The following is an 11,894-nucleotide window of genomic DNA, read 5'->3' as shown; positions in this document are numbered from 1 at the left end:
AATTAAGATAAAAATATATTTTTTATAGTTAAGATAAAAATAGAATATATTTTTAAATGAAAATAAGAATAAAATATATTAATATATGTTTTAAAATTAAAATAAAATATATATTTTAAAGTTAAGATAAGAATAAATAATATTTAATAATTTAAGGTAAGAATATAATATATTTAATAATTTAAGCTAAGAATATAATATATGTAACAAGTTAAGATAAAAATAAAATATATGTTTAAGTTAAAATAGGAATAAAATATATTTTATAAGTTAAGATAAAATTAAAATATATTTTTAGTTAATATAAGAATAAAATAAATTCAATAAGTTAAAAAATAAAATATATTTTTTAATGTTAAGATGTGATTTTAAGTTAAGATATATTTAATATTAGGAATTTAAGATTATACTAAAAAAATAAGATATATACAATATATATTCTATTATAAAGCATAAAATGAGTTTATCCCAGTGGTTGATGCTCCCCTTTGTTATTCGAGGGATGCTTGTTCAAATCCCTTAACTCCTTCTTGTGTAACGACACGTGATATGATATGTTTTGATTTGAAAATTAAATTTATTTTTATTTATTAAAATTAGGATTAAATTGATAGAATGTATAATAACATCGATCAAATATGTAATTATACTAATTTTATTAGCTACGTCAGTACTTTCGTTAAATGTGAATGACCAGTGATCTAATTGAATATATTTAAATAATTGAATAGTCATTAACAAAATTTCAAAAATAATATTCAAATAAAAGTGACTATATTTGGGTCCTCTGTTACAGACTTAAAATGTTTACTCAAACTAAATAAGCACATTTGAGTTCCTTCAATTATTTACCTTTCCTTCACATTTCTCCCTTTCTCTTTCCATTGCTTTATTTCTTTTGGAGTTTGCTTCATTTTTAGTTTCCATTGTTCTTTATGTAGTCTTCTACTACCACTTAAGCTCTCTTTCCCTTTCTTATTTCTTTCAGGTTTCCCTTTCTTATTTCTTTCAGGTTTCTGCAGATTCATGAAAACAAAAATGCCCATCTTATGGTAAATTCTTCCTATTCTTTTGTTCTCTTTTTTTTTTCTTGTTATCTATAAAGTGTGTGAACTTAGTACATAAATGTTATCTGTAAAGGTAATATAATTTTTACATTTCTACAATGTCACTCATTTAGTGATGTTAAATAGTACAAAATAATGTTGGTTTTAATGATTTTTCCTCTCTGGTCTATATTTCTTACCATAAGACCTCATGTTTCTGTTCAAAGCTGGCCTCTTTCAATAGGAAACTCGGATTTTATTGATTTCGAAACATCATTCTATGTTCAAAAATGTTTTTTTACTAAAAAAAAGTTACTGATTAGCACTCCAATTGGTAATTATTGAGGCCCCAGTTTCATATTGTTCTAATTGTCAATCAACTTATGTTATCGTTCTATTTTAGTTATATTTGTTAACTGCTTGCAGATTCATATTTAGTTATGCCTTAGCTGGAAGGGAAACATGGATTTGATGGAAGATAATGGCGATTTCAGATGCTGGGATGAATTGATTCCGGATGCCTTGGGGCTGATTTTCAAGAATCTTTCACTTCAGGAAATACTTACTATTGTCCCGAGGGTCTGCAAATCGTGGCAGAGGGCGGTTACAGGACCGTATTGTTGGCGGGACATTGACATTGAACAATGGAGCCACCAGTGCTGGACCGTAATCGTAGATAGGATGCTTCGAATACTGATAACTAGAAGCTCAGGTTCACTCAAAAATCTCTGTGTTACCGGTCTAGCTAATGATGAGAGCTTTTCGTTCATCGACGATAAGTACGAACATGTCTTTCAATTGCATTATCTGTTCATATCCCTTTGCATGAAATTTATCGAAGAATTGAAGAACACTAGATTTAATGGGAAAATGCTGCCATTTATTAGCTAAGGCAACCAACACTAGACCAAAAACTAATACATGGTTGGATGAACCTGCTTATATTTTTCATTTTTGGTTGTGATTTTATTGAAGATCTGTATGTTAAGTATCTTACTAATAGATTAGGGAATAATAACAATCATGTTGAAAATTCAATATTAGCCTATATGTTCACACCTAAATTAATTTGATGTTATTGCTTACATCAATTTAGTTTTGATGTCATTGCTTACATCAATTTAGTTAGGTGAAAATTAAGTATTTTTCTCATGTTTTAATTTCAATGGTTTAGATTATTTAGTGTTTATTTTAATGAGTGGTTTAGATTGTTTCTTGTAACCTATAAATACCTTACTTGTATTTGAGTTTTATCATCCAACAATCAAAGATTAATTATAAGCATTTGAAAGCTTTCTTAAGAGTTCTTCCCTTTTGCAATTTTGTGAGATTATTCTAAAGAGAGTTTTTTTTTGGATCAATTAGAGTTTTTACTCTATTTTGATTCAACAATTGGTATCCGAGCCACGTTTTTTAAGATCTCTTGAAATTCTGAGTATGCTTTGTGGCTGCAGTTTTTAACTGATCTTCCACATCAGAAAATATTTCTTGAGTTATTGTCGAGGTTATTACAAACCTTGTGGAGCTTCTTTGTGTTTAGAGTAATTTAGTACTCTGCACGTTTGTTACTCAAGCTTGTTCGGTGTAGTCAAAGCCTTGCCGTTAAGATGGGTGATCTTCAAGTAGTTGGAGGAATCAAGAAGCTCAACAACAAAAACTACAACACGTGGGCAACATGTATGGAGTCATACTTACAAGGTCAAGACCTTTGGGAGGTTGTCGGTGGTGATGAAGTTACACAACCGGCGACAGAAGATGCCAATGGAATCTTGCGAAAGTGGAAAATTAAAGCAGGCAAAGCAATGTTTGCTTTAAAGACCACAATTGAAGAAGAAATGTTGGAGCACATCCGGGATGCTAAAACACCAAAGGAAGCATGGGACACTTTTGTTACACTCTTTTCAAAGAGGAACGATACAAAATTGCAACTTCTCGAGAATGAACTTCTATCAATGGCGCAACGCGACATGGCGGTTGCCCAATACTTTCACAAGGTGAAGTCGATATGCCGTGAAATTTCAGAATTAGATCCGACAGCTGCTATTGGGGAAGCCATGATAAAAAGAATAATTGTCCATGGTTTGAGACCCGAATATCGAGGGTTTGTTGCCGCTGTACAGGGATGGCCGACACAACCATCACTTGTTGAGTTCGAAAATTTGCTTGCAGGTCAAGAAGACATGGCCAAGCAAATTGGAGGAGTCTCGTTGAAGGGTGAAGAGGAAGCGCTCTACACCAGCAAAAGCAGAGGTACTTTTCAGCGGTATACTGGCAATGGATCTAAAAAGGATGGTGACAAGGTAAAAAATTACCAAGGAAAGGGAGGCCCTCATTCAGGGGGAGCTTCCAAGAATCGCGGTAATAGTAGAAAGTTCGATGGCAAGTGTTACAATTGTGGGAAGATGGGCCACATGGCAAAAGACTGTTGGACCAAGAAAAAGCCTGTTGAAAGTAATACTGCTACTTCTTGTTTGAAGGAGAATAGTGAAGATGGTTGGGATGCTGAAGCGTTATTTGCTACGGAGGAAGAAGAATTAGCTCTCACGGTAACAACACGAGAACAGATTGACTACAAGAATGATTGGATCGTAGATTCTGGCTGCTCAAATCATATGACGGGTGACAAACAGAAGTTGCAAAACCTGTCTGAATACAATGGAGGTCGTGTGGTGGTAACAGCTGACAACTTAAGGTTACTGATAACTCACATCGGTAAGACAATGGTTACTCCTCGATATAATACTAACCAGGTGCAACTCCAAGATGTTTACCATGTCCCAGGAATGAAGAAAAATTTGCTATCTGTGGCTCAACTAACATCATCAGGCCATTATGTCTTATTTGGTCCCCAAGACGTGAAGGTTTATCGTGACGTCAAAATCACAGAAACACCAACAATGGAGGGACGAAGTTTGGAATCAATTTACGTGATGTCAGCAGAGTCTGCATATGTAGACAGGACAAGGAAAAATGAGACATCAGATCTATGGCACATGCGGTTAGGTCACGTTAGCTATTCCAAGCTAAGTGTGATGGTGAAAAAGTCGATGCTTAAGGGGCTTCCTCAACTAGACGTGAGAACAGACACGGTCTGTGCGGGATGCCAGTATGGTATAGCACACCAATTACCATATGACGAGTCGAAGTTTAAAGCAAAAGAACCTTTGGAGTTGGTTCACTCTGATGTGTTCGGACCGGTTAAGCAACAGTCAATTAGCGGTATATGGTACATGGTAACATTCATTGATGACTTCTCCAGGTATGTGTGGGTTTTCTTTATGAAAGAAAAATCTGATACTTTCTCAAAGTTTAAAGAGTTCAGAGACTCAGCTGAAGGAGAAGTGGGAAAGAAGATATGCTGCTTGCGCACAGACAACGGAGGAGAATATAGATCAAACGAGTTATCTCAATACCTAAGGGAATGCCGAATATGTCATCAGTACACTTGTGCCAACACGCCACAACAGAATGGTGTAGCGGAAAGAAAAAACCGGCATCTTGCAGAAATTTGTCGAAGTATGCTACATGCAAAGAACGTATCTGGATGGTTTTGGGCTGAAGCAATGAGGACTGCAGCCTTTGTGATCAACAGACTTCCTCAACCAAGGTTAGGATTTGTTTCACCCTTTGAGAAACTATGGAACATAAAACCTACAGTTAGCTACTTTCGAGTATTTGGCTGTGTATGTTATGTGTTTGTTCCTGATCATTTACGGAGTAAATTTGACAAGAAAGCTGTTAGATGTATCTTTGTGGGATATGACAGCCAGAGAAAGGGGTGGAAATGTTGTGATCCAATTAGTGGAAGATGCTACACGTCACGAAATGTGGTATTTGATGAAACATCTTCTTGGTGGTCCTCAGAGAAGGAGGTGTTTCCAGATTCGAGAGAATTTGGAGACAAACTACAACAAAAGATGGGGGAGCATGATGTTCAACTTCAAACAAGTTCAGATGAATCAGAAGATCCAAATGGCGATGATGTCGAACAAAGAGTGACTCAGAATCCGTGGCAAACTGGCGTGTATCAACAACCAAACGAAGAAGGTGGGCCTAGTGAAACAGAAGAATCAATTCCACAATCTCAACTTCGAAGGTCAACAAGAATACGAAGGCCAAATCCCAAATATGCCAATGCAGCCATAATTGAAGAAGCAACGGAGCCTGAGACGTTCGAAGAAGCATCGAAGAGTTCTGAGTGGATGACAGCTATGAAAGAAGAGATCGATGCACTTCAGCAAAATCAAACTTGGGATATTGTACCAAAGATAAAAGATGTGAAACCCATATCTTGCAAATGGGTTTACAAGATAAAGCGCCGTCCAGATGGGTCAATCGAGAGGTACAAAGCGCGATTGGTAGCTCGTGGTTTCTCTCAACAGTATGGATTAGACTATGATGAAACATTTAGTCCAGTGACGAAACTTATAACCGTACGAGTCTTACTTGCACTTGCAGCCAACAAAGACTGGAACTTGTGGCAGATGGATGTAAAGAATGCTTTTCTTCATGGAGAGCTAGATCGAGAGATCTACATGACCCAACCAATGGGAGATTGCTGAATTTCTAACGAAAAGTGGTTATTCAGTAACACCTGCAGATTCTAGCTTGTTTGTCAAAGCCAATGAAGGTAAGCTAGCTATCGTGCTAGTGTACGTGGATGACTTAATCATAACCGGTGATGATGAGGCAGAAATTCTTCAGACGAAGGAGAATTTATCAGTTCGTTTCCAGATGAAGGAACTTGGACAACTTAAGCACTTCCTTGGTCTAGAGGTTGATCGTACACACGAAGGAATATTTCTATGTCAACAGAAATATGCTAAAGATTTGCTGAAGAGGTTTGGAATGCTCGAATGCAAGTCAACTTCAACGCCAATGGAACCAAATATCAAAATGTGTGCACATGAAGGAAAAGATTTGGAAGATGCAACAATGTATCGACAATTGGTAGGTAGTCTGATCTACTTAACCTTGACCCGACCTGACATTTCTTATGCAGTTGGTGTGATGAGTCGGTATATGCAAAATCTAAAGAAGCCTCATTTGGAAGTAGTTCGACGAATACTGAGATATGTGAAGAATACAATTGACTATGGTCTTTTGTACAAGAAAGGTGAAGACTGCAAGTTAGTTGGTTATTGTGATGCTGATTATGCAGGAGATCATGACACCAGGAGATCAACAACTAGGTATGTGTTTAAGCTTGGCTCCGGAACAATTTCTTGGTGTAGCAAAAGACAACCAACGGTATCATTGTCAACCACTGAAGCTGAGTATCGAGCAGCAGCAATGGCAGCTCAAGAGAGTACATGGTTGATACAGTTGATGAATAATCTACATCAACCAGTAGATTATGCAATTCCGTTGTATTGTGACAACCAATCGGCAATTCGGCTGGCGGAGAATCATGTCTTTCATGCAAGAACTAAACATGTGGAAGTACATTACCACTTTGTTAGGGAAAAAGTTTTGCAAGAAGAGATTGAGATGAGGCAAATTAAGACAGATGAGCAAATTGCTGACTTGTTTACAAAAAGATTGAGTGTTGGAAAGTTTGAACATTTCCGTCGTCAGCATGGCGTGATTCAAAGAATGGAGGCTAACATTGAGGGGGAGTGTTGAAAATTCAATATTAGCCTATATGTTCACACCTAAATTAATTTGATGTCATTGCTTACATCAATTTAGTTTTGATGTCATTGCTTACATCAATTTAGTTAGGTGAAAATTAAGTATTTTTCTCATGTTTTAATTTCAATGGTTTAGATTATTTAGTGTTTATTTTAATGAGTGGTTTAGATTGTTTCTTGTAACCTATAAATACCTTACTTGTATTTGAGTTTTATCATCCAACAATCAAAGATTAATTATAAGCATTTGAAAGCTTTCTTAAGAGTTCTTCCCTTTTGCAATTTTGTGAGATTATTCTAAAGAGAGTTTTTTTTGGATCAATTAGAGTTTTTACTCTATTTTGATTCAACAAATCATAGCCGTAAAGATTCTAAAGAATCTGAATCGAATTCTACTGTCAGCGCATAATGGTCACATTCTGTTTTATTTAGCAACTCGATTGTGGATATTGTGAATTTGATTATTGCTGCTATTATTTACTCATTCTTCCCTGCTTCTAGTGCCAAATCTCTTCGGACTTTACGGCTGCCAGGAAGCGAATTAAGCGATTCAATAGTTGAACAGGTTGCTGGGAGGCATTCTTCAGTAACTTTCTTGGATGTTAGTTACTGTAGGAACATCGGAGCTCCAACTCTTGAAGTGATTGGCAAGCACTTCATTTATTATTTATTTTATATATTTTTTTGTAATTTTAGAGTGGTGCAATGCAAAAATCTTTTCCTCGCGAAAAATAAAAATAAAATTGTTTCGACTTAATTGTTAAGATTATGTTATTTCAATAATTCAGAAAAATAATGTTAAAATCTTCAATGATATATTTATTTAATTACGCAAACACATATAAGCGGATCACGCGATCCTTCTATAGTTGAGGTGAGGGGTGTTCAAAATATGATACTCAGAACTTTCTGGTCACAAAAGTTTGTCCCGTGACTCGGCCCGTAAGAGGTGGATATCGTAAAGCTCGGGTACCCGATTAATATTCATTTTATTTTACTTTTTAAATTTATATTAATTTTTTAAAAAACCACATATAAAAAACAAAAAATTTAAAACTTAAAAGTTATAATACATAACATAAACATAAAATTTATAAATTCAACTTATATAATCTAAAAATAAAATAAAATTAGGGTGAAATAATTTTGAAATTAGAAATGAAAAATCTAATTTAAAATAATAAAAAGAAGGAAACTGGATCGGCGGGTCAACGGGTACCCGATTAAGGGTAATTTTGTGACTTGAGCCTAATCCAAAAACCTGTAAAAAATAACGGGCCGGGTACTCGACCCGAAAAATTGAGTATTTACCTCGAAAATACACAATAATTTTATACCGAGTCGGTGAATCAATGAGCCGGATAATTCAGACTGAGTACTTTTGAACACCCCTAGTTGAGGTTACCACACTCATCGTCAGTATACAATTTACGAGTAAACTTCATTTTTCAAATATAATTGTCGAGAATGATGTTTCTAATCTAATTCGTCAGCTACTTAATCATCATCTTAATTTTTTTTATAGTAAATTATTATCTTTAGATAAGTTTCAATTGTATTGCCCAAGAAGTAGAAGATTGTAATAAAGTTACAAAATAAACGGGATCACTAACAAAAATTTTACGGAATATCTCATGCTATACAAAGCTTATTATTTACAATGTCAGAGCAATTACTCAATTAAATTTAATATCTATAATATTTTTAAAATAGTTAATAAATATATAAATAAACATATTTATAAATATTATAAATGAAGATGTTTAATCACATTAAAAATTTATTCACCAATTCATAACAAATAAATAGACAAACATGTCCTCTAAATTTAGATATAAAATTAAATATAATTAATTGCGAATAAAAGATTAGATAGAAAAGATGTTAGCGTTTTCGTTTATATTATTCTACTGGGTGTTCTTTCTTGTTGTGAAGATTCTTCTTCACTCCTAAAAGACCACCAATTTTTGAAATCAATTTCCTTGTTCTCGTTTTATCAGTTTCTTCGTCGCCATGGGTGAACTCATGGTGATACTCCTCATTGTTCGTTAAGTCATCCTCAGCTGAAGCTTTATTCGACTGCTGGGTCGACCCTACTTCACTTTTTGGGGTTTCAACTATGTCAAAGATGGAGCCCTTGAGTGGGTCGAAGTCCTCAGAATCCGAACCATCATCGCTTTCTTTGGGTGGGATTCTGGGCTTTTCTTCTGGGTGCTTGTGTTTATGGGGGAATTTTATAATCAGACATGCGTTGTTGGCTATAAAAGGCTTTGTTTTCTTAGCAGGTTCTTTATCATGATCTTTAGATTCCTTGTGAAGATGGGTTGAACCTAAGTCCACTGATTTATGATGTGTTGAATTCAAGTCCACTGATTTATGATGCGTTAAGTATAGTTGAAGTTTAAGGATTAATCTTATAAATACTTTAAAATATAGGGACTAAATTTCGTAATTTTCCTTGCCAATTTTCAATCAAAATCTGTTGTCCACGTGGACCACCGAATTCACTAGCAGCCGTGTATTTTGACAGCAGTGTATTTTGAATTTGAACATAAAACTCCAGGTTGAATTGCAGATTCTTTTGTCCAATACATATTCGAAGATGAGTACGAAGATTTTGAACTTGAATATATTAGTACTATATATACTCGACATTTACACCCGAGTCCGAGTAATATAGTTGCTATTCTCTTCTATAAATACTGCCTCAAATTAGGGAGTTGAGTTCATTCTAAGCATGGGATCAATCACTAAGCCTCACGCAGTTTTTGTCCCATACCCAGCTCAGGGCCATGTAAACCCTTTAATGCAGTTAGCTAAGCTTTTACATTCAAGAGGCTTCTACATCACCTTTGTCAACACTGAATTTAACCATAGGCGCCTAGTGAGGTCCAAGGGTCCTGGATTTCTCACCAGCCAGTCCGACTTTCGGTTCGAGACCATATCCGATGGGTTGCCGCCATCAGACTGTGATGCAACCCAAGACATATGGGTTCTGTCCGATTCGGTTAAGAGAAACTGCTCCGGTCCATTTAGGGAGTTGCTGGCTAAGCTAAATGGTTCGTCAGATTGCCCACCTGTGAGCTGTATTATTTCAGATGGTTCCATGAGCTTCACAATTAAAGCAGCTAAGGAACTAGGCATACCTGAAGCTCAGTTTTGGACCACCTCGGCTTGCGGTTTCATGGCATATTTGCATTTCAGTGAACTCATCAAAGGAGGCATTGTTCCATTTAAAAGTACACTTTTCTACCTCATTAATGAAGAATCACACGATCAACTAAGTTATTTTCTCTGTGTCTGCAGATGAAAACTTCAGCAACGATGGCACACTGGACAAACTGGTCCACGGAGTCCCTGGTATGAGCAACATGAGGCTCAAAGATTTCCCAACATTGATAAGAACAACGAATCAAACCGACATAATGTTGAATTTCATGAGTGAAGAATCTCGAAATTGTCTAAAATCTTCAGCAATCATTTTAAACACATTCGATGAGCTAGAACACGAAGTGCTGCAGGCAATCGCCGCAAAGTCCCCAAACATTTACACCATAGGCCCCCTTTCGCTGCTCGAAAAGCTCACTCCTCTCGGCCAAGACGACTTGCTCAGGTCCAGCTTATGGAAAGAGGACTCGGAGTGTCTCGAATGGCTTGACGAGAGACACGCTAACTCGGTGGTGTTCGTTAGCTATGGCAGCATAACCGTGATGACACACCAACTGTTCCAGGAATTTGCTTGGGGTCTTGCGAACAGCAAGCACCCGTTTTTATGGGTGGTGAGGCCTGATATGGTGATGGGGAGCCCTGAAATCTTGCCGGAAGAGTATTACAAAGAGATCGGAAACAGGGGATTAATGGTGAATTGGTGCCATCAAGATCAAGTGCTTTCTCACCCTTCAGTTGGAGCGTTTCTTACACATTGTGGTTGGAATTCGACACTGGAGAGTATCAGTGGAGGTAAGCCTGTGATTTGTTGGCCGTTTTTCGATGAGCAGCCGACGAATTGTTTGTATCTGTGCAATCAATGGGGAATCGGAATGGAGATCAGTAATGATGTGAAGCGTGGTGAAGTTACAAGCATTGTGAAGATGATGATGGAAGGGGATAAAGGGAAGAAAATGAAGAACAAAGCTTTGGAATGGAAGAAGAAAGCTGAAGAAGCAACCGAGGTTACTTCTTACAATAACCTTAGTAAATTCATAAAGAACATACTATAACAATGTCTTCCGGTTTTTGTATTAATGTTGGATCATTGGATTTATTCTAAGTTGAATGCTTAATAAGTTGACGGAGTTCATTTTCCATTATGTTATTCGTATAACACTAAGTATTGAACTGAAAATCAATTCACCATCAGAGTCTACTACCCTTTCTTTTATTAATAGTAATTTTATTTTGGGTAAAGTACACAAATGGTCCTACGACTATATAATATTACTTTATTTAGTCTCCCGACTATTAAAAGTTACAAAATGGTAGTCCGACTATTCATTATGTTCCAAACTCATCTTTCTCCGTTAAAAAAATAACGACAATTTGAGTTGGATGTTAACATTGATGATTGATATATGATAGTCGTTTAAGATTATGAGATCAAATTTTATCATATCTCAATTAGCAGATTAACGTCCAACTTAGAATGTCGTTAATTTTTAAAGAATAAATAATGTGTTTGGAACATAATGAATAGTTGGGTGATCATTTTTGTAATTTTTAATAGTCAGAAGACTTAATAAAATAGTATCTTATAGCCAAGGGACCATTTGTGTACTTTACCCTATTATTTTTTATTTAATAGAATGGAAAATAAATTTTAAGAAATTTAGAGGTCAATTTAGAAATAAATCATTGATCAAATTAACTTTCTAATGATTAAAATATAACATAAATGATTAGAATATAACTTTATTGATGACCAAAAGTAAACAACACTAAACAAGGTCAAAGATTTTAGACCAATCTCTTGTTGCTCGGTGGTGTACAAAGCCATTTCTAAAATCATGGTTAATAGAATGAACAGACCTCTCCCTGACCTTGTTACTCTTAATCAATCTGCATTCATCAAGGGTAGATCTATTATTGCTACACTCTTCTGGCCTAGGAATTAGTGAGAGGATACAATAAGAAGAACATCTCTCCTCGCTACTCTTTGAAAATTGACCTCCACAAAGCTTTTGACTCTCTTAGCTGGGATTTTATTTCTGCTGTTTTA

General features: G+C 35.7%; 1 protein-coding gene across 1 annotated transcript; it reads left to right on the top strand.

The window, feature by feature from the left end:
* The first annotated feature begins 9,330 nt into the window (after positions 1 to 9,330).
* LOC120140876 (linamarin synthase 2-like) lies at positions 9,331 to 10,899 on the top strand. The gene is made up of 2 exons (XM_039155873.1): positions 9,331 to 9,918; positions 9,986 to 10,899. The coding sequence occupies exons 1-2, from the start codon at positions 9,417 to 9,419 to the stop codon at positions 10,897 to 10,899; spliced, it is 1,416 nt and encodes a 471-aa protein (XP_039011804.1). The 5' UTR covers positions 9,331 to 9,416.
* The last annotated feature ends 995 nt before the right edge of the window (positions 10,900 to 11,894 follow it).

Source organism: Hibiscus syriacus, unplaced genomic scaffold (genome assembly GCF_006381635.1).
Source record: "Hibiscus syriacus cultivar Baekdansim isolate YM2019G1 unplaced genomic scaffold, ASM638163v2 tig00110788_pilon, whole genome shotgun sequence".
Lineage (NCBI taxonomy): Eukaryota > Viridiplantae > Streptophyta > Magnoliopsida > Malvales > Malvaceae > Hibiscus > Hibiscus syriacus.
The sequence above is the reverse complement of the archived record's forward strand: the minus strand, read 5'-3'. Positions and strand labels throughout refer to the sequence as shown.